Source organism: Protopterus annectens, chromosome 3.part0 (assembly GCF_019279795.1).
Source record: "Protopterus annectens isolate FY-2018-M chromosome 3.part0, PAN1.0, whole genome shotgun sequence".
Taxonomy (NCBI): Eukaryota; Metazoa; Chordata; order Ceratodontiformes; family Protopteridae; genus Protopterus; species Protopterus annectens.
In genome coordinates, this window is record NC_056731.1 from 372,972,849 (window position 1) to 372,997,511 (window position 24,663).

At 42.3% G+C, this 24,663-nt stretch overlaps 1 protein-coding gene across 1 annotated transcript in view; it reads right to left on the bottom strand.

Moving 5' to 3' along the window:
• Positions 1-17,928: 17,928 nt before the first annotated feature.
• The window catches only part of LANCL2 (LanC like 2), a 543,796-nt gene continuing 537,061 nt past the window's right edge, over positions 17,929-24,663 (bottom strand). Inside the window, exon 9 of the mRNA XM_044064819.1 lies at positions 17,929-20,774. Within this exon, the coding sequence (XP_043920754.1) occupies positions 20,698-20,774 (77 nt within the window). The 3' untranslated portion in view covers positions 17,929-20,697. The remainder of the gene's footprint in view (positions 20,775-24,663) is intronic.

The following is a 24,663-nucleotide window of genomic DNA, read 5'->3' on the forward strand; positions in this document are numbered from 1 at the left end:
AGTCCTTCAAAAGTGGTGACCTGACATCCACTCACCCACCTATGAAAATATGTACTTAGTTCAACAATATATTCACACACACTTTCATCTGCCTTGCATCTATGCTCACAAAACTTTTTTCTATAAGCTTCAGGGGTTAACTTAAAACATTTTAACAAACATACTTTGACTGTACTGTAATTTAAGCAATCCATATCAGACAGTTTAGAAACTGCAGTTACAGCTTTACCATGGAGTAAGGAGGTCAGGAACTGTACCCAGAGCCCTTGGTCAACATTATACTGTTTACATACCCTCTCAAACATAAGAATGACACTATCAAAAGTATCCCCATCTGTAAATTGTGCAAGATATTTACTGACCTTTGTTGCTTCTGGGGTTCGGTTACTCCCTTCCCCATTACCTCCATGACTCTGGTGAAGAGTCAACATCTCCTTTTCATGTTGCCTTTGCCTCTCATTCTCCTCAGCTTCCAGACATCACAGTGTTTCATTCTCCTCAGCCTTCAGAGATTGCAGTTTCTCATTTTCCTTGGTCTCTAGATGTCTCAGTCTCTCTGCTGCTTCTATTTCAAAACACTTGGCCGCCAGTTCAAGTCTCCAACTCCGGACTGATTTTTAAGTCCTCTGTGGAAAGGCTTAGCTGTATATTTTCTGAGTTGTACATCTCCAAGGCCAACCTGGTTGCCCTCCTGGCTGCTGTTCTGTTATGCAGCTGTGACTAAAGCTGCAATCATGTCTGCTTTAGTCAGATTGGCAAGTACCAGTCCTTTAGCCTGGCACATTTCAGCCAACTGCCTCCTTGTCAGCTTGCTATACTCCTCTGCTGACATGCTTGCCTGCTCTCCCTGACTAAGCTAACACAAAAAAAAAAAAAAATAAAACAATTGTGATATGAACTCTGAATGTTCACTGTGTGGTTGACTGAGTACAAACATCTTCTGTGACCACTGCACACAGGCTATAAGAATTCAATATCCACACCACTACAAACACATTAATATGTGATGTGGCTATCCCACCACTGTCAACCAATTAATATGTGATGTGGATATCCCACTACCAATTAATATGATGCGGATATTCCACCACTGCCACCAATTAACATGCAACACCCCTGCACTGGCCCAGTAATCAAGGAGCCTCAATCCTCACCACAGGCCACAGTGAGGGAAGTACACAATGGGAGGATTACAAGTACACACACAGTAAAGTGCAATTTCCCTGAAGAGCACACAGAGTTCACAGTCAGTCTGAGGCTGGTTTCTCCCTCTTTCTCCAGATCCCTAACAAGACTCCCACTGGCACAGCTATAGGGTTGAGATCTCAGACGAGAGGCCAAGCTAAGACCCCCAGCATTCCCTCTATCCAACCATTGTTTTGTGTCCCTGCCCAAGTAGCTGACACACACACACACACTTTGAGATTTGATTGATACACACACACACACACACACACACACACACACACACACACACACACACACACACACACACACACACACTACAGCTACTTTAAGGCCCTTAGCAAAGGATGTCCAGTCTTAGGACTATATTAAATTAGCGAACGCTTAGAAAAGCGAACGCTAATTTATCGACCCCTTTTAAGTGAAAGCTTAAAATCTCGAACACCCTGAACAGCGATTTTTTTTCCCCAGGGAAAAAAATTGCTGTTCCACAAAAAAAAAAATAAAAAGCCTTAAAACATTGCATAATGTGGGGCGCTTCGCTCCCACCCCCCCTACTTAAATATACCAACTCTGAGATCACACCACAGTAGAGGAAATGGCGAACTCCTGAAACCAGCCCAGCGATTGCACTGTGAAAAAAAATGCTGTTCTAGATAATAAGCTTTTGCTTAAAAGGGGTTGATGAATTAGCGTTCGCTTTTCTAAGCATTCGCTAATTCAATATAGACCCGTTCAGTCTTACTGAGTAATGTCACTATAAATCCAAATGGTAGTTTTGACCAAGACTTGCAAGGCTATTTAGGAGTGGCCTGTACAGTATCACCAAATACATATGCAAGTACACTAAGAGCTTAAATATGTCTCACAAATATCAGCCACAAAGATAGGTTTAAACATATTTAACAATAAATAACATAAAACGATATTCAGTACACAAACACAGTTACTTCAGAGTTCAAAATCACAGGAAATATTTTAAAACAACACTGCGGGGAAGTCTCAAATAAATACGGAAAACATTTAAACTAATCTTTACTATATTCCTATCTATATCTAAAAGAGATACTATGCCCTAAATCTTACAAGCAAGTGCAGATGTGATGAGTGGATGTTTCCAGGTCAAAGACAAAATACAAAATGTCCAGTCTCTCTCTGAGAGTTCTTAAATTAATATGAAACATTACTGCTGGGTTAGCTTGGATGACATAACTCTGTCACCTGACTTCAATTCCCTAAACATAAATGTAACAGAATTTTAACATCTCTATGTTAAAAATAGGTATCGCTCAGATGTTTGCTCAGATCTTGGAAGTCGTAAAACAATAAAACATTATATTTTAGACATAGTAATTACTTTTCTCCAAGACGATACAAAAAACTTCTAGCTCTGGACATCCTGTCTCCTTGCTGCATTGAAACTTTTATAACACAATTGTAAAGCACTTAATTTCAACTTATTTTCTTGAAGTTTTGTAAGTTAATCTTCTATGTTCCAGCAGAGTATGCTGTGGTTACATTCCTGAAGCTCAGTACATAACACACAGTTCTGTATAAATCATATCAATATTCATAAATGACATACAATTATATACAAAAATCCAGATAGCTAGTCTGGCAGTGTCACAATACCCATGAAGTGTGAAAGTTGAATTACATCGTTCTTGAGCAATACGTGCAGAATAGACTGAACTTTAACCATCTGGAACCTTGACTTCTTTACATAAAGATTCAAACTGCTTAGATCCAGTATGGGTCAGAATCCTCTCTGTTCAGTTGGGACCTCTTGGATGATTCTTTTTTGCAGCAATTTCTGAATTTCATTTGCTGCCTGCTCACCGACTGGGTGGCATGCTGGGGAAATTCTTGCTGGTGTTTGGCAGGGAAAGGAAAAAGGGAATGCTGTAGCCTCTGGATATTATGTTTAACACCCATGAATTGTTCTGTCAAGTGTGTCCAAGCTTCCGGGTGTAAGGAAAGTCAAACCCCTACTGCCTCCACAGATGGCCAGTCAGGCAGTGCTTCAGGAGCAATGATAGGGCTTGTCAAAAAACGTGTCTCTGAGGCCCTGGTTCTGTAGACCCCCTCTGCCTCTAGGATGATGTCAACCATTAAACCCTCCTCCTCTGCCTGTGGAGGAGGGGTCCCCGCTGGGTCCTGGAAAGACCCTTTGGATTTATGGAACCACATTTTTTTGCCTCCATGCTGGTTCCTTGAAAAGGACCTCTGAGTCATAGTAAATGTTATTCCTATGGCAGAAAGGGTATTCCCATCCTTTTCTTTGCAGGTGAGTATATATTTAACAGTATGCCCAAACAGTAATGAGCCATCAAACGGGGCATTAACAAGGATGCCTTGAATGTTTCCATAAAAACCACATAGTTTCATCTAGGAGTATCTCCTCAGGGACAGACCTGAACCAATAGCTCATAAGGTACCTTCCGCTGTACAGGAGACTTGCCTCACTGAGTAATTAGCAATGGACGACAGAGTGGCCAGCTTGGGAAAAAGTTTCTTAAGCTCCTCCACAAGTATGGACTGAGAGAGAGAGAGACTGATCTCCTTGATCAGATCTCTGTGAAGCCTGTTAAAATGATCTAGATAATTTAATGGACAGCAGCGCAAAGGTGGCTGAGGTGTAAATGCCCTTCTGAAACCTGTCCAACACTCTAGAATCCTTGTTAGGCAGATGGACACTGGCACTTTCCTCTGCCAGTTCTTAGTGGTCACCATCACCACAATGGCATGAATTACAGGGCCCTTACTCTAGTGTTTCTTATCAGACGGTATGACCAGGAACCTATTGGGGCGCTTGGGAATGGACTCTGTATTTGGTTCCTTCCATGCTTGGTAGGAAACCAGATTAATGAGGTCGTCTGTCGGGGGGATCACCCAGGATGCAGATGGGCCCACCCGAAAAGCCTCCAAGAACACTGACTCATTAGGAGGAGGTTGGACAGACCACCCACCTTTCTGTTTCAGGATCTCCATAATGTCAATGAAGGAGCCGTTGTCAGATGATGGATCAAGGTGATCCTTCATCAAAGTCAGTGTCTTCAGTTAATGACTATCAGGGAGTTGATGTGCCTCTTTTTGCAAGTCTTCTTCTGGGAGACTTCCTCCGTGGGGTACTCAGGGGAAGTATCAGATCGGGCTGACTCGGGACAGAATGAGTAGGCTCAAAACTAAGGCCTAATAGGTGTGTGAGCCATGAGATGATGGTTCTCCTCTATGGGAGAAAACCCTTTCCACTGTTTGGAAAGCTGATGGACCCAGAGAAGCTCTCTTTGCCTGCCCTGGAGTCCAAGTAACGAAGGACTCATTCTGGATCCGTGGCCTCCCTTACCAAAAGCTATCACTTTTTTTTAAGTTTAAAGTTAGAGAAGAACTATCCTAATGCCATTACCAAGTAGCACAAGAGTAGTCTGGTTTTCTACACACACAACTACTTCTAGAGTCCTACTACAAGATAAAAGCCAATGAGGGAGGAGAAGGTTAAGAAATATCCTAGCAGAAGGTGAAGAAAAAAGAATTTTGTACTTAACTATCCAAAACTGCTTGAGAGCACAGAACCATGTCGGATTGCTGAAGCGGGAAACGAGGTCTGTGGTGCTAGGGTGGGTGAAGTGCATTATGGGTAAAGGGAGGAGCTCAAGAGTCTGATCTGGAAAATGTGGCTGAGCCAGATCCAAGGATCGGATCTGAGACCCAATTGTGAGGAAGAATGAAGAGGACAACATCAGATCCAAATGTATGCTCTTTGGTACTAAGAAAAGACTTTCACCTGCTCTTGCTCTCGATGTCTTTGATACTGGCAATACTCGACTAATCACTCAGCTTTCAGGAGCATATTCAAAAACTGAGATTCAAAGTCAACTACCTCCTATTCTGGACCCAAAAAATCTTGCATCGTCTCTCAGGTCCCGCAAGAGCAGTCTACGTACTCAGTTCAAATATGGCCTGCCTTTATTTGCTACCACCTCAAACAAAACTACAACTACTCTGCAGACCTTACCAAATAAAATTTGCTGTTATATCACTAATTCCCTCCATCTTGAACACCACTGCCACACTTCAGCAAAAGCTAAATGGATTTATGTACAGCTGAAGCCAATCTTCTCCAACAAAACACTCCATCTCCTATTGCTGTGAAACTCATTGCAAACACCTAAAATTACAACCTAAGAATATAATTTACAGGTGGTCCTTTACTCAAACCCATGCTACAAAGCTACACGGTGCACACCATAGCTTCTCTATACTCACACAAAAAAAGAAGTTATGTATTTACCATAACGTTCCACCTGAGTAGGTAACTTCATTTGTCAGCAACCTGTGGGTATCGGATCCGAGCCGGCAGCTTTATTCAGCTAAGATCTGAGCTCCAAGCTCCTCCCCCTTACCCATAACCCCCTGCCATCCTTCTCTGTCCTCAGATAGAGTTTGCTTAGCATTATAGAATACTACAACCAAAGGATCAACTAAACATCCTAACCTGATGTCATCTGGTACAGAGAACACAAAGATCATAAAAAGGGATGAACTACAGGTTTGGGGGACAGAGGGGGGGGGGTGGTTGCTGACAAATGAAGTTAACTACTCAGATGGAACGTTATGGTAAGTACATAACTTCTTTATCTGAAATAGTTAACTTCATTTGTTCATCAACCTGTGGGACAGAGTCCCCAGCTACTAAAAACTTGGGAGGTCCTCATGGAAGAATATTCTGGAGCACTGCAGAGCCAAAGGACACCCTTCCACTGGAAATTATATCCAGCTTGTAATGGGTAATAAAGGTATGGGATGAAGCCCAAGTGGCTGCTGAACAAATGTCATCCAAGGACACCCTTGACCAAAAGGCAGCAGAAGTGGAAATCGATCGAGTAGAATGGGCGTGAACTCCGACAGGTTCTGGTCGGCCAGAACTCTTATATGCAAGAAGTATACATTGTAAAAGCCATCTGGACAATGTAGCTTTTGACACAGGTTTACCCAAAAAGGGTTTAGCAAAGGATGCAAGGAGTTGCTCAGATTTCCTATGATCAGCAGTCCTGTGTAAATAGAACCTCAATTGTCTGTGCATGTCCAAAGAGTGTAATTTGTATTCACCTTTGTTTTGATAATTTGGGAAAAACACCGGTAAGTTGATAGATTGATTAATGTTGGACTCAGAGACGACTTTAGGTAAGAAGGAGGGATAGGTCCAGAGGGAAACTCTCTCTTTATGGAAGACCAGATATGGAGGTTTGGCGCAAAGGGCTTGAAGCTCTGAAACCCTCCTAGCCGAAGTGATGGCAATGAGAAAGGCCGTTTTCCAAGATAAGTATTTAAGATCCACCGAAGCTGCAGGTTCAAAGGGGGGCCAGTAAGAGCCTGAAGAACAAGGGTTAAATCCCACGGAGGAACTACATCCTTAACAGGAGGCCTTAACAGGAAAGTACCTTTTACGAAAGTTTTGCAGATCTTGGAAGAAGCTAATGAACCAAGATCACTTCCCACATGAAAGTGTGAAATTGCTGCTAATTGGACTTTGATGGTGGAGGAGCTGGCACCTTGATCAAATAAGTGTGACAAAAACTCTAATACAGCTGGTATTGGGGCTGTAAAGGGATCCATATGTCTATGTTCTGCCCAGATCGAAAAACGTTTCCATTTGCTCATATAGACCTTTCTGGTAGAAGGTTTATGAGCGGCTACTAAAATAGCTTTAACGGAGGAGGAGATACCGGGAGTCCTAGCTATGATTGGAACTGGATCAACCAAGCTGTGAGCTTGAGATTGTCCAAGTTTGGAGTTGTCAACTCCAGGGGGTGAGAAATCAGATCTGGAGTGGGATCCAAAATCCATGGAGGATTGACCAGATGAGACCATAGACAAGGGAACCACGTTTGACAAGGCCAGAATGGGGCTATGAGGATCACTCTGCTCCACAACCGACGAGCTTTCTGCAAGAATTTTACCATTAGGGGGATAGGTGGATAAGCATAAAGTAGACCGGATGGCCAAACATGGACTAGAGCGTCTCTGGGGGATTCCCCTGGTGGGAAAAGTAAAGCGAAGTACTCGCTGCACTTTGCGTTCGAAGGCGATGCAAAAAGATCGCAGCAAGGTTGACCCCACTTGAGAAAGATCTGTTTCACTACTCTCGGGTTCAGAGACCACTTGTAAGGTGAGAGGATGGTTCGACTCAGCTTGTCTGCCAAAATGTTGGACCGACCCGGAATGTGCGTTGCTATGAGAAAGCGGTTATGGCAATCGCCCATTCCCAAACTCTCATGGCCTCTCGACACAGCAGATAGGATCTGGTTCCCCCGTTTGTTGATATACCAGACTACTGATATGTTGTCTGACTGAATCGCAATTGTCCCTAAGGGAAGAAGGGCCTGGAGTGCTTGCAACGCTAAAAGCACCGCCCTCATCTCTAGGACACTGATGTGCAACAAGGTCTCTGAGTGTGTCCACATGCCTTGGACGGTTCTGCCCATGTAGTGCCCCCCCACCCGAGGTGAGAAGCATCCGTGGTCACCGTGGCTTGGGGTGGGGTCACAGAAAAGGGGCGCCCTTCCCGGGGATCCGAGGATTGGATCCACCAGAGTAGGGACCTCCTGCAAACCTTGCTGAGGGGATAGCTGTACTTTGCAGATGTTGCAGGATGGACCATTGGACCTGCAAGGTCCATTGCAGGACCCTCATGTTTAGACGAGCTAGTGGTGACAGATTGATGGCAGCCACCATGGAACCTAGCGCCCTCAGGACCAATTCCGCTGGGGGAGCCGGGATTGTAAGAGGGCCATCATGTGGAATGTCAAAGTGCGAAGCCTGTCCGGAGTTAGGAAGGCCCTCAACAGATTTGTATCTAGCCTGGCCCCTATGAAATCCAAGGTCTGAGTTGGTTGAAGGGAGGATTTCTTGAGATTGATTGAAATTCCCAGATGAGAGGCCAAGTGGAGGAAGTAATTCCTGGCTGAACAGAGTAGATGCCTGGTGGGGGCGGTCAGGAGCCAGTCGTCTAGGTACAGAAAGACCTGTATTCCCTGAAGCCTTAGGTGGGCCGCTACAACTGCCATCACTTTGGTGAACACACTGGGGGCTGTGGTGAGACCAAAGGGAAGGACCCTGAACTGATAGTGACTGGCTCCCAGCCGGAAGCGGAGAAACCTTCTGGATCGTCTGTCCATCAAAATGTGGTAGTACGCAACCTTGAGGTCTATAGAGCACATCCAGTCGGTCTCCTGTAGGAGTGGGAGAATGGATTGAATGGTGACCATCCGGAACTTTTCTTTGGCAACCAACAGGTTCAGAGTGGACAGGTCGAGGATTGGTCTTAAGTCCCCCATCTTTTTTGGCACCAAAAAGAACCTGGAGTAGAAGCCTGATCTGGACTGATCTTGGGGACGGGCTGGATTGCTCTTTTTTCTAGCAGCTGCTTTATTTCTGCGGCTGCTGCCTCCGTTTGATTGGGTGGCACATCGGGGAGGCTCCGGGGTCTGAGAGGGAGATTCATAAATGGGATAGTGTAACCTCTGGATATGATTCTAAGCACCCAGTGATCTGTTGTAATAGACTCCCAAACTGCTAGGTGCCTCGAGAAACGCCCCCGACTGCCTCCAGAGTGGAGCAGTCTGGTAACCCCTCAGGGTTGCTGCGTGGGCCGATCCGAAAAGGATTCTCTTGACCTGAAATTCTTCGGTCCCCCTCTGCCTCTGGGCTGGCGTCCACCCTGTCCTCCTCTGCCTCTGAAGGACGAGGGGTCTGGAGCGAAACGGGACTGTTGAGATTTCCGGAACCACGTCTTCTTTTGTCCCCTTTGGTTCCTGAAGAAGAACCTCTGGGGAGCCGAGAAGCGGATCCCGATGGCAGACGTCTGCCCATCTTTCTCTCTCTGGACCAGCATGTCGCAGACGGTCATGCCAAACAGTGAAGAGCCGTCAAAAGGGGCATTTGCGAGGGACGCCTTGAAGGGTCCCGCAAAGTCGCAGAGGCGGAGCCAAACATGCCGCCATAAGACATTGCCCACTCCACTAGCTCTAGCGGCTCCTTCCATGGCAAGGAAATGGACTTAAGAGTGGCCATTCGGGCTGAGAATATTTTCTTATCCTCGGCCGACATGGACTCTGGGGGTGACCCTGCGTATTCTTTGATGAGATCCTGCTGGAGTTGTATCACATGTGCCATGTAGTTCAGCAACCTTACCGAGAAGGTGGCTGAAGCAGACATCCGCTTCCCTATGCGGTCCATCGTCCAAGACTCCTTGTCGGGAGTGTGGACTGAGGAACTCTCCTGGGCCAGTTCCTTCTTGGTGGCAGCCGCCACCAACATGGCATCTACTGGACCACCCTTGCTCCAAACCGTCCTATCTGTGGGTGGACTGAGAATTTTGTATGGTCTCTTTGGTATGGGAAAAGTCCACAAAGGATGCACGAAAGACCGCTGCACGGCAAAAAAGCATATAAATCCAAACAAATAAAGCCAGCAGCTGTTGGTACCAAAATACAAATAGTTTATTACATAAACACTGAGAGAAAAATCCCTCAGATGTCAGATATACAGACCGGTTTCGGCTCAACAGAGCCTTCCTCAGTGAAAAAAGTTTTTTTAAAAGTCTGCTCACAAAGGTTCCAAACACAGTATATATATGGACAAAAACCAATCACAGTAAATAATCAGCCAATCATGATTAACAAGTCACAATTGGTCATTAAGACCAGGTGGAAACATTGCCCCAAGTTTTATTATCCATTTCCTCTCTTTGGAAGTCAGCAATTCATGCCACTTTGTTTTATCCTGACATTTGCCCTTAATGTAATCAATAATGCAAAACATAAAATTAGCTGTAGTATGTTTTAAACTATGTTTGAATAATGCATTGTTACTACGCTTGTTTTTAATGTCACTGATGTGTTCACCAATTCTAAGGCGGAATGCCCTAGAGGTCTGGCCAACATAAAACGCAGAACAGGTACAGGTCACTAAATATATAACCCACCCAGAACTGCAGTTGGCCCAAAAATTGATCTCAAAAATGTCAGGTGTGTTCTGACTGCTAAATTCTCCAATACGTGAAACCTTGTTACAAAATTTACAGTGGCCACATGGAAAGCATCCAACCACTGGAGCCCCTGTAATAGTTGATTGAGTATAAACTTTAGAATCAGGCAAAGACTTCTTATAATGACTCAAGTGTGACCCAATAGTGCGTCCCCTTTTGAAAGAAAAAGAACATCTGTCCCCGAGAAAATTATGCAATCTGTTATCCGCCAAAAGAATATTCCAATGTCTATCGATAATTTTCATAAAGCCTCGAGTATTGCGTCCATAAGAGGTAACTAACCTAAGCGGTTGCTGCAACCCATCACGGTTATGATCTTTATAACGCAATAAATCAGTTCTATCAAATTTGGAAGCCCACTGCTTAGCCATATATATTGTCCCTGAACGGTATCCCCTATCCTTGAATCTGGCGGCCAAGTCATCACTGGTCTTAGCATAAGACCCTTGGTTGGAACAAATTCTCCTAGCTCGTAAAAATTGAGACTTAGGAATATTCCGGATGATATGTTGTGGGTGGAAGCTGGTGGCATGCAATAAAGAGTTGTACTCTGGAAATTTCCTGAATAGGGTAGTAGAAAGAGTATTGTCCATATTCCTATGAATTTCAACATCCAAAAAGATTATTTTAAACCTGTCAAAACTCAACTTAAATTCTATGTTGGGCAATCATTCTTAATAATAATTTTATATCCATCATTTTTTAACTGATGGGTTTGATATTGAATCGGTAGGACAAGTAGGGGAGGTATGTGTTTGGATATCTTATGTTTCAGGGTCATTCACTATTTGTGCCCACATTGCCTTGATCATTTTTACCATTTTTTGTGCATTGGACTTGGTTCACATATATATATATTTATATATATGCATATATATATTATTTTGACCACTTTACTATCACATTTCAGTTAATCTTTGGGGTTCTTCTTTTTTATTTTCTGATATTTGAATTAGGGTTTTGGACGTATTGTTTATTGCATTTTAACATATTTTGCCTATGCAAATACGCAGTGTATTATTTTTTGATTCTTGGCTGCTTATTGTATTTGTATAGACTAATGAATGTTTATATTCATCAAACCTATACACAGTGTGAAGCCCAAATTTATGTGCTTCATGACTGTTTATGGTATTAGGTTTTTTGGTTGTTTTTGTATATGAACAGGTCTGAACCTTACATCAATGAAGTGTTGTTGATGGCATTGGTTGATACCCCTAACTATTTTGATGCTGGTGTGGTGGTTGTATTGCAATAGTGGTTAATTATATAGTAAATACATATATATATATTTTTTTGAGTGATCAAGTCCTTTGCATCAAATCATGGCATTATCACCCCTTATTCAGGGGTTAGCATCCGACATGGATGATTTATCAGTTTTTGGTTTGGGCCCATTGGGTTCTACACATGTTCCTTCTTCTAATGCATCCAATAGTGAATGTGACATGTTTTTTGGTCTACTTAGTAAAAACATGAGAATGGTTAGGACTAATGTCTGGCACTTACGTTTATTTAAAGCATATCAACGCAAAAACATCACCCCACGGGGCCTTAGGGTTAAGGTGCAACCTTTGGTCTCTGATATTGATGACAAATTATTGGAAGATTGGGGACAGGTTCAACAGTTGGCCAGTTCTAAGTTTGTTGATGCATTAACAGCTTTTTATGAACGGAAAGTGCAGAAAGGGGTTAAAGATCTTGAAACAATATGTGTTGATGCTAGCAAGTTTGAAACTTGTGACTCTTTTTCAACACAGATTAAAAAACTTACATCAGATCTCTCCAAGATGGAATTGGTACTTAAAGAGAGGAAGATCAAAAAATTTTTTAGAGATGTTGGGGACTATGAAAAGGGGAAACCTTTTGACAGCTCCAAAAATGTTTCGTTTAGGGTACCTGGAGAGTATGATAGGGGAATTAAGAGATTCTCTACCCCAAAAAGAAAAAGACCTAAATCAATTCTTAACAATACTTCTGAATCTTCTAATTTCACTTCAGGTGATGAAAATTCATCCAATACAGAAGGGGAATTTGAGGAGAACCAGTTTGATGCTTTGCCAAATGCAAAACGTGACAATTTGTCACACCCTCCCGCCGCACCTACAGACGAGGGGGGCGGAAACATAGGAAAGGATACGCCAAAGCAAAGCATGGAGGCATTATTGAAACTGATGACAGCACAGTAATGTTCCATTCCAATGTTCATAACATTTCTTCTATTGAGTTAACTACTACACAGGGTTTATTACTAAATAAAGGATTGAACTTTGTCACGGGTTTTTTTGTACCTGAACAGTCTTTAGCCTTGGATGTGGTTAACTTTTGTAGATTATTGAATCTAAAACTATTATTTGCTGATAGTGATAGTGATAAATCTCATGAGTTTAGATTTAAGAAATCGTCTTTTAGTCCACCTATGACTCAATTGGTGGGTGTTTTTCAAAGGAATGTATTATATGATTTACACTATCACTATAAGGATTTTCCTCTGTCTTATAACAATTTATCCAGGGATGAAGTGTGCAGTTTGGATGAGTTAGCTCAAAATAAAAATGTGGTGATTACACAGTCAGATAAAGGTGGGGCTGTGGTGATTCAGGATAAAGATTCTTATGATCAGGAGGCTATGAGACAGTTGGGGAATAGAGACCACTATATGGCCATGCCTTTGGATCCAACCTCCAATTTACAGCGTAAGACTGATGAGTTTCTCACATCAGCAGTAGAGGAGGGTATTATCCAACAGGCTACCAAGGAACAATTGATGGTGTCGTCCCCTAAAAAACAATATCTCTATATGCTTCCCAAAATACATAAAAATGTTAGTAATCCCCCTGGCCGACCAATTGTTTCTGGACATGGGTCCTTGACGGAACCCTTATCGGAATATCTGACTTTCTATTTGAAACCCTTATTAGGGCTAATTAGAGCTCGTATCCAAGATACCACACAATTTTTGGATATTATTGGTGATATTCAATTGGAGCCCGAATGGCTATTATGTACCCTTGATATTACGTCCCTCTATACCAACATTCCACACTGGGCAGGCCTACAAGCATTAGAATATTGGTTGGTCAGATCTGATTTATACAAACCTGGTTTCAACACTTTTCTGGTTTGTCTCACGGAATATGTGCTAACTAGTAATATCTTCTATTATCAGAATAAGTGCTTTTGGCAAATTAAGGGAACTGCTATGGGTGCATCTTTTGCACCCATCTATGCAGATTTGTTTATGGCATATATCGAGGAGATTATTATTTATGACGCCAGTCACAACATCTACATGTGTGAAATGGATATGTGGCGTCGATATCTGGATGATTGTTGGTTGGTGTGGAAGGCTGATGACAAGTATCTTATGGAATTTCTTGATTATCTTAATAACAACATATGGGGTATAGAATTTAAGTTGAGTTTTGACAGGTTTAAAATAATCTTTTTGGATGTTGAACTTCATAGGAATATGGACAATACTCTTTCTACTACCCTATTCAGGAAATTTCCAGAGTACAACTCTTTATTGCATGCCACCAGCTTCCACCCACAACATATCATCCGGAATATTCCTAAGTCTCAATTTTTACGAGCTAGGAGAATTTGTTCCAACCAAGGGTCTTATGCTAAGACCAGTGATGACTTGGCCGCCAGATTCAAGGATAGGGGATACCGTTCAGGGACAATATATATGGCTAAGCAGTGGGCTTCCAAATTTGATAGAACTGATTTATTGCGTTATAAAGATCATAACCGGGATGGGTTGCAGCAACCGCTTAGGTTAGTTACCTCTTATGGACGCAATACTCGAGGCTTTATGAAAATTATCGATAGACATTGGAATATTCTTTTGGCGGATAACAGATTGCATAATTTTCTCGGGGACAGATGTTCTTTTTCTTTCAAAAGGGGACGCACTATTGGGTCACACTTGAGTCATTATAAGAAGTCTTTGCCTGATTCTAAAGTTTATACTCAATCAACTATTACAGGGGCTCCAGTGGTTGGATGCTTTCCATGTGGCCACTGTAAATTTTGTAACAAGGTTTCACGTATTGGAGAATTTAGCAGTCAGAACACACCTGACATTTTTGAGATCAATTTTTGGGCCAACTGCAGTTCTGGGTGGGTTATATATTTAGTGACCTGTACCTGTTCTATGCTTTATGTTGGCCAGACCTCTAGGGCATTCCGCCTTAGAATTGGTGAACACATCAATGACATTTAAAACAAACGTAGTAACAATGCATTATTCAAACATAGTTTAAAACATACTACAGCTAATTTTATGTTTTGCATTATTGATTACATTAAGGGCAAATGTCAGGATAAAACAAAGTGGCATGAATTGCTGACTTCCAAAGAGAGGAAATGGATAATAAAACTTGGGGCAATGTTTCCACCTGGTCTTAATGACCAATTGTGACTTGTTAATCATGATTGGCTGATTATTTACTGTGATTGGTTTTTGTCCATATATATACTGTGTTTGGAACCTTTGTGAGCAGACTTTTAAAAAAACTTTTTTCACTGAGGAAGGCTCTGTTGAGCCGAAACCGGTCTGTATATCTGACATCTGAGGGATTTTTCTCTCAGTGTTTATGTAATAAACTATTTGTATTTTGGTACCAACAGCTGCTGGCTTTATTTGTTTGGATTTATATGCTCTTTGGTATGGGCTCCACAGTGTCCGGTTCCTTCCATGCCCTGGTAGTGATCAGATCTACCAGGGGATTGGCGGGAGGGGACACCCAAGAGGTAGATGGGCCTGCGTCAAACGCCTCCAGAAACACAGACTCATCAGAGGAAGACTTTTCGGCTGACCACCCCCCTCTAATACGAAGCATTTACATAATGTCTCCGAAGGAGACGTCCTCGGGGGTGACCTTGGGGAATCTTCCCCTTCCTCTAAGTCTGTGTCCTCTGTCAGAGACTCAGGTGAGTCCAAGTGCCTCCTCTTGCACTTACGTTTGTGAGGAACCTCCTCGGGGGGGTTGTCCGAGGATGCCTCACCAACCACATCCTGTTCCTCTAAGGGAACCATCTGGTACGTAGGCGCAGGCTGTTCCTGGGGCCAGGTAATGGAAGGTAGGCCCGTCTGAGAGGGAGTGATGGGTGGAACCGCAGCAGGAGTCTGGGGCCTCGAGTCCCTCGACAAGACCCTCTCCACAACATCGAACGCCAAAGGAGAACTGCTCTCTCTAAGCTCGAGAGCAGCCCCTTCGGATCAGAGGTGCAAACCGGAGCCGGCGCCAATACAATCGGATCCGAAAGGCCAGTATGCTCCGACCGAGACTGAGCCGAAGACACACTGACACTTCCGGATCCAAAGCTCAGCTCACGGCTCCGAGAGCTCGGATCCGAAAAGGGACCCGGCAAACTCGAGGGTGCGGTCGGAGCCGAAGAAGGGTGTACTATTGGCGCAGAGCCACCCCCCGGTTCCGATGCTGCCTGGATCCGATGGCTTCGAACCCCGGAAGTGGGTCGGAGAAGGAGCAATCGGGGTGAAAAAGGAGTTCGAGCTCCCCCCGGGGGGGGGGGGGGGAGGCAGGAGCACTCCCATCTGCAGTTGGGCTTGGAGAAACCTACGCATCATCTGGTCTGTATCTGCATCTGACAAACTTCGGGTTGATCTAGACGAGGCCACCGAGGCAGGCCTGGACTGACGCCTCGAAGACGTTGAAGGCGACCGTGTCTCCTCCTCCTCTGGCCCCGGGGAAAAGCAGAGTGAATGGAGCCGGGAAGGAGAAGGCTCGGAGGCCCTAGGAGAGACTAGCTGCTTCACTGGCGGAGCCGAAGAGGAAGCATCGGCCCGCCGCTTGTGGTGCTTCTCCTTTCTTTTCTCCCTCCTAGATTCCCTCTCCTACTGAGCCACAGTGGGAGGGTGAGTCCCAGCCAGGGGAGCAGGGATAGAAGGCGGGACCGCTGCGGTAGCAGCTGGTGCCGCCGAAGGAGAAGAGGACGAAGCCGAGTTCGGGGGCAGAAGTCCCACCAGAATCAACTTCGACCTCCTATCCCTCAAAGCCCTGGGGTTGAAGGCTGCATAAACTGTGCAGCCAGAAGAAAGATGATCAACCCCAAGGCAGATACACCGAGTGTGGCCATCCGCCGGAGATAGCTTATGGCCACACTCTGTGCATTTAGAAAAGGTTTTAGGGGCCTCGGCCACAGTAATAAAATAGGCCCAACCCAAACACATCTTCACACACACAGGGAAGAGGGAAGACTAGACTAACTAAAAAATATATAAATTTTTCCAACAAAACTAGCTTAATTAACTACAAAAGGGAACACTCACTCGCTTAACAATTAAACTGAAAACTAGGTGAAAAAAGAGAATTTTCTTCAAAAAATCACGAAACCCTACGCCTGGAACTCGTTCTAGGTGCTTGAATAAGCCACGGCAAACGAGATCGGAGGACAGAGAAGGATGGCAGGGGATTATGGGTAAGGGGGAGGAGCTTGGAGCTCGGATCTTTCCTGAATAAAGCTGCCGGCTTGGATCCGATTCAGATCCAATACCCACAGGTTGATGGACAAATGAAGTTAACTACTTCAGATCTGTGTCATTCCCTCTTTTACCACCACACCTTCAAAAACTAGTTACTCCAAGTTCTGGTCAGAGTTCAAGCAAGTTCTAATTAATCAACATAAAAGCAAATAGGATGAAGGGAACATGCTTAATTAAAAACATCCTTACAAACTACAACCATTTCTTTTCACCCTTCCATCCTGCTCTACATGTTAACATTTAAGGTTTTGTCTCCGTAAGTATCTACTTACTTGTCAATTCATGTGCGTTTTTCCTTCATATTATTATGACTATGTTGATGTGACCTCATTTTCATTGTCATGTAAAACCTTGACTAGCTTCTTATACTTCCCTAAATCACATTCTCACTATAAATTTCACTGTACAAGTTTACTGTGCTTATATTTATTGAAGTGAATACACTATCTGCTCCACTTCTGTTTCTTTTTTATTGCAATAAACATCTTTATTAAATTATGTATGACAGAGGCAATCTTACATTTATATAAATGAAAAACAAACACTGACAACACTTTAGTTGCAAACATTATACATCACAGACACCAGTGAAACCACTGTAGTTGTAGACATTATACAACACTTATTAATCATTATATGGCTCGTTCAAATCCTGCCTCTTAAACCTTGTTCCTTCTCTGCATAGTCTGCTCCCCCAATTCCCATTTTTTCCTATGTAGTTTATTCTGTCCCTTTTTTAAAGATCCCAATTCCAGTTGTTTTATCCGTTACTATATTCACTACTTCTAGAAAAGCTGGTCTGGACTTTGATTTCCATTTTTTAGTAACTGCTCTTTTGGCGGCCACCATAATTGGACTCAGCAAGGCTTTACTATGCCTAGGCAATTCCAATTCTGTATTATTTTTGTGCTACAGCTCACAAAGAATCATCTCCCCAGTCAATTCAATCTGCTCACCCAGCATCTCCGACAGAGCTTTGCTGTCATTTTGTTTTGTAACCCAGACTGAGCCTGCAATAGTCATTATATGATCATTGTTCTTCCCTGGTAACAAAACTGTAAAAAAATAAAAATAAATAAATAGATAAATAAAATTTCTTTCACGTCACCATCTATGTACAATGAAATGCAAGAGTCTGTACCATTAGATGCTCACAGCAAATTAAAAGATTCACCACAAAGAAAACTTGTCTGGTTTATTGAGCCTTGCAGGTTGACATGTCATCAAGAAATACTTTTTTTTAAATTTTTTTACAATTGTACTCATTTCAATTGAATAAAGTCAATACTATCACACTGTTACATAGCTGCAAGAGTGAAACATACTAATGTGATGATCTTTGCCACAGATCATGTCAGGAAAGCAGTAATCTTGCTGGTGTGCACCAGACTTCAACACCAAACAAATACTCTGCAGACGAAATTACTACAGAAAACTACAATATTTTGGTAAACAGCAGCATTTTACCAGATTAAATGCACTCTAGATTATACAAAGCCAAATATTTGTAAAGAAGCCATTTCTTGTCTTGTACTTGGTCTCATAGTACTTTTTACAAATATAAAGCCATACAGTATCACTGGCTTGCAACTGCTCCAAAATCTGCTGGTCAGTACAGCTTACTGGCTGACATCACTTGTGCACTGTTACAATGAACCCTACGATGCACTTAATAAATTCACTACTAAGCGAATACTGGATTGGCTCCAAACATCACACAGAAGTTTTAATTAACAAAACTGGTTAGAAATCCTCAAAAGACACCAATTAAAACACCATGTAGAGTGAGGAACAATGACTGAAAACGTTTTTATTAAAAAGCTGCAACAAATGAACATTACATATATACTGAAATACTATGCTACCCTGTTTGTTAACAAGATAACTGAACTGATGAGTAGTGGCGACCCTTTTCAGCCTTGACTGGAGTCGCAAATGCAAAGTTTATCTATATATCTACTATTTATATACGTGTGTGTATGTGTGTGTGTGTGTGCGTGCGTGCGTGCGTGCGTGTGTGTGTGTGTGTGTGTGTGTGTGTGTGTGTGATATATACATAGACATACATATATGTATGTATATATACATAAACATGCACACACAAATGGATGTAAATGAACAATTTACCATAGCAGGACTATATAAAACTATGAACAATTTAACTGCAGTCCAGCCTTGACAATGCAGTTTTGAGTCAGAAATCATAACACTAAGTCAATGTACTATGCAATCATTAGTACAACTGCATTCAGTAACTACAATGTTTTACAACTAAAAAAGCACTGCAAACAAAAGAATGTAACTATGGAGTCCTGCTTAGAAGACAGATATTACTGCACCATGGCAACAGTGATTCCTGAATTAATAACTTATGAAGAATTATCAGGTTCGGACATGTGCAGACATGCAAGATTTTTACTCTCATGAACTGGTTTAAATACACACTGTTATCAAAGTACCACAAACAGTTATGCAATATATTTCATACTATAGCTAAACTGGAATCTTAATTTTTGAGCTAGTTCTTAAAATACCATACATTTAGACATCTTTTTTTTTTTCTTTTTCTTTCTTCGACTCAGAAAACACTGATGCATATGTTTTACTTCTTTTGCTACTCAGGTAATTAAACAAATCAAACATTAGTGTTTACTACGGTAACCTCTTGAAATACAGAGGCCGAATGGCTGGAAGAACAGACTTACATATACCAAGTATGAGATTCCATTTCTTGGAATATTCCCTTTTCCCCAAGGTATGGCGATCTCAGTGTTGCTATATATAAGTTGGGGTGTAGTGGAGGGTGCACAAACAGGCTGCCCCCTCTGCAAAAAGAAGTTTTAAGGAGAAAAGTTATCTTCGTGATTTGCTCTTCTCCTGTGTTTTGGTCTTTTTTTTCATCATGTCGGCACTCTGCATTTTGAGTGCTGACATTTCCAAAGGGAGCCATTTACTTCTTTAAGCAGAAAATCTACCCATAGTAAACTAACCCTACTCAGTTTGTTCCAACTGTTAACAGCAAGCTCAGCAATTAGCATTGATAATATTGTGAAGTATTCAATTTAATTTATACAACACTGTTCCTAACAACCAGGAAAAAAAGTAATCATAGCAAAGAAAGGCAAATCAATTTATGGTACACTGTGAGGCTGGCCTGGCCTGTTCATACCAGTTTAGTGAAAGATTGTACAACAGAAAACTTATTAGAAATGTATACAGTCAAATATAAGGCTTTAATATAAAAAAAAAAAAAACTAGGCCTGTGATTAACAGATTATTAATAAGCGTTACTTGATGGGCTGTACCGCTTTATTTACAAGCTTTCCAGTAACTCAGGGTCATATCTCCACACAACTGAATATAAAATTATTTAAGCTCTTGGATATAGATATACACAGATCATTTACTTCCAATAAAAATGACACTACAAAACGTTTAATAGAAATGCAACTTTCAATGGCTGCTTGTGACGCACTTTCTTCAATTCACTCAAGTCTGTATTTCTTTAGCCAACACGCACTAAATTTTCTGTTAAAAAAGAAAAGAAAACCTTCTGCATGCAGTGCTATTTGGCAACTGCTATGCCCATGCACAAAGTCTTCAAAGAGATGCAAATGTGAGAGAAAAATTACTAGCAATGTGACTGTATCCTCAAACACAGAGATACACTGACTTAATGGTAATGCAAATGGTGCACATGAAGACTTTGAAAGCTTTAAACTCAACACTTGAAGAAACCGTTACGAATTCACTCTGTGGCCACTAGCCATTACTCAGAAATTGATCTGGCCACACCTGCTTCATATTCGTGGCTTACTTACGGTGCCTCAACGCACAGGCAAACATTTTTCATTCACTGATCTAAATCTGCTTAACAGGCACAATCCCCTTTACATATGGAAAAATATGGTTTCACTGCACGACACTGAAAAATGCATGCCCCTGAAGATCAAAGCTCAAATGCTGGAAAGCGAGAATCCTCTGGGTTCAGCATATCAGACAAGAAATGAATGGCCCCTGCCATACCTACAAAATTAAAAATAAATTAACAATGAAATAAATGTGATATGTTCTGAATGTCTTTCCTTACTAGTCAAGAATCAACATGGACTATCTGTTTTAACACAACTATAAACACATTCACAGTAAGATAAACTTGCAGTAAATGTATATTAAAACAAAGGCAAACAAAATTATCTTAAAGAAACTTCAGGACACTAAAGTCAGATGAAAAACTCTATAAAGATTAACAATTTAAATATAACTACTCAATGTGTATAGCAGAGGTTAAGAATATCCTGAAGATAAAAAGAAGTTATGTACACATCATAACGTTCCATCTGTGTTGTCCATTTTCATTCTTCAACTAATGGGTTCAGATCAACTTGACCATTGCTAAAGCATGTGGCAACCAAAAACCCTCGAGCTTCTCCCTTATTCATAATGCACCAACCCCAATTACCTCAGATCTTGTTTGCTGATTTTTACTAGAAAGAAATATTTGTAGTGCAGAGGAAGAAAAAAACAATAACTCACAAGCAGTCAAATAAGGAGAAAACTGTATCTGTTGTATAATATAAACTACAGCAATGTATTCTGTTCTGTTACCAAATATTCTTCAAGGAATCTTCAATGGTTGGAGGTTAGTGGGTGGGGATCTGAGGAAGAATGAAACTGGACAACACAGATGGAACTTTATGGTGAGTACATAACTTCTTTATCTGATGTTGACAATTTTCATTCTATCCTCAACTAATGGGACAGAGCCCCCAGCTATCTAAGATCACGGGTGGACTCAAGGATATTCCTGAGCATCACTGAACCAAATGATGCTCTACCTCTGAAGACCAGGTCCAATCTGTAATGAGTAACAAAGGTATGGGGAGTAGTCCAAGTTCATCCATGGACGCTCTAGATTGGAAAACTGCATAAGTTGCCATGGATCTAGTTGAACGAGCCCGTAACGTTTTTCATAAAGTAAACCAATTTTGCTATAAATAAATGAAATGCAGTCAGCCATCTAGCTAAAGTTACTTTAGCAAATGGCTTTCTGAATTTTACTTCTATAAATGAAACAAACAAATGGTCAGTTTTTCTGAAGTCCTTTGTAGGTAAAAATGTAACTGTCGGCAAACATCCAATAAATGTAAAATGTATTCACCTTTGTTAGCAAATTTAGGAAAGAATACTTAATGGACTGGCAGATATTAGAGTCTGACACCACCTTAGGAAGGAAGGATGCGTTGATTCAAAGAACAATATCTTTGTGAAAGATCAAATATGGAGATTTTGAAGACGGGGCTTGAATCTCTGAAATTCATCTGGTAGAAGTAATGGTTACTAGAAATACTGTCTTCCAAGAAAGGTATTTAAAGTCACATGTAGCTGCTGGTTCGAAGGGGAATTGAGTTAGCGCCTGCAGTACCAGATTCAGGTCCCATTGGGAAGTAGGATCTTTAAATGGAGGTCTTAAAAGAAGAGTGCCTCACATAAACATTTTGCAGAGTTATGATAGGCAACAGAGGAACAGTCAAATCCAATGCGAAAATTCGATATTGCTACTAAGTGAACCTTAACTGTTGAGGAACTAGCTCCTTATTTAAAAAGTGTGGCAAAAAATTCAAGGATATTATGTACAAGAGCTGAAAAAGGATTTTCCCAGTATACAGACCTTTTCCATTTATTGGAGTAAAGCTAACATATGTAGGTTTATGTGAAGACAAAAGTATATGTTGGACTGGGGAAGACAACATAGGTTGTCTGGCTAACAATGGAATTGGAGAAGCCAGGCAGTTAGCCTGAGGTTTGGTATGTCTGGATGGAAAACACGTGCAACACATAGCTCACAAAGCCAGTGTGCCGAACAGTCACAGCCCTTAAGGCTAAACAACACACCTGATACACATGTAATAGGTGACTATCGTCAGGCACACTCCGTCCTGCTCACCAGGCTGAACAAGGAGAAGGTCACTGTGAGCTGCCTGTCGGGTGCTAGGATCTGCCACATAACACAAGCACAAAGGTCACTCCAAGGCAAGTACAAATATGACTCAGTCACTGTCCATGCTGGTGTGAATGACCTGAGACGTACCTCCCTGGACTACATGAAAAGAGACATAGAGGAGCTCTCTGAGCATGTGGCCCAGGCCGGTATGACCCTGACCTTGAGTAGCATCTTACCCTCACCAAGAATGATGCCACAATATGAAGACAAGATGATCAATTTCAACAACTGGCTTAAGTATTGGTGTCATTCAAAGGGGATCCAATGCCTGTCAGCCTGGGATGACATGCTCGACAGGCCACGATGCTTCGCTAGGGACGGCTTGCACCTGTCACCCCTACGCTTTTGGATATTGGCAAAGGCTCTTGCTACCCCCATAGTGCCTTTTTTAGGCAAGGCTCAAAAGACAAACCCACCTCCATAGGTATCACAAGGGATAAGAAACTAAGAGTAATGCTACTCAATGCCAGAAGTCTAAACCTCAAGATGCATGCACTCAAAACTCTCCTTATCATGGAGAACATCGATATCTGTGCAGTAACAGAAACCTGGTTCAAGGCTCCCAAGAGCAACCCAGCACTACCAGGTTATACCTCATACCATGCCTTTCGGCCCCAAAACTTGGACCAAACCAGAAAAGGAGGGGGAGTATCAATATTCGTCAAAGATACCCACACCTCCAGGTTGGTGGCACAGCACGAAGCATCAGAGACTATCCATGTGAAACTAACAGTGGGTAAAACTGCCTTCCAGTTTATAGCCTGCTACAGACCACCCTCTCAAACCCAGGAACCCCACTCGGCCTTCCTGAGAACACTGGAAAATATGAAGGTCTCTCCAAACACCATTATATTGGGCGACTTCAACTACCCAAACATAGACTGGGAGCATTACTCTAGCTCCAACACCCTAGCTCAACGGTTCCTGGAATTTATACACTCAAATGCTATGGAACAACTTGTTATCACTCCCACAAGAGGGGAAAACATACTGGACCTGATCATCACCAACATGGGGACTCTATGCTGCAGACCAGAAGTGTATCCCTCACTGGTAAGATCAGACCATAAACTAATCTCACTGGATATTCACATCCCGACCCCACCCCCTGCCCAGAAAACCACAGTGAAAAACCTCTCTAAAGCAACTTTCACACTCCTCAAAACCGAGGTGGAATCCTTCAAAGCCCCCGGGCCTGTGGAAAATACGGCCCAGACCGCAGAATCCATTATAAACGCATTCTATGAACACCTTCAGGAATGCATGGATCATGCAATCCCAAATAAAACCAAGACCCAATCCTCCAAAGGCAGACGTCCTGTCTGGTGGACCCCAGCCATAAACAAACGATACAACAGAAGGAGGAAGCTACTACATGATAGAGCAAAATCCCAAAAAGGGAAGGCATCTCTGATCAGTGTTAACAAAAAACTACTGGCACTCATAAAATCGTCTAAGGCCAGCTTTGAGAGAAAAATTGCACAGGACACTAAGGATAATCACAAGGCCTTCTTTAGTTATGTTAGGAACCTGGGTGAGAATTCCCAGATATACTCAGAATTAGTCCAAAATGACAAAAAATACACCGAACCCATAGACATTGCCAACATCCTAGCTGACAGGTTCAGCGCAAACTTCTCCCCCCCTCCCCACCAAAAGGGCAAATATCTATCCCAGCAGAGTGCTGCCCCCCTGACATCTCAGATGCTCAGGTAAGAGCCGCCCTCTCCAAAGCAAAAAACACAGCATCAATGGGACCAGACGGTGTCCCGGGCTGCGTCCTACATGAACTCCAAGAGGAGCTAAACCCAAACATAAAACTACTGTTCAATCTCAGCCTTAACACAGGATATGTACCCAAAGAGTAGCGTACAGCAACAGTGGTCCCTCTCCACAAGGTCGTGCCTCAAC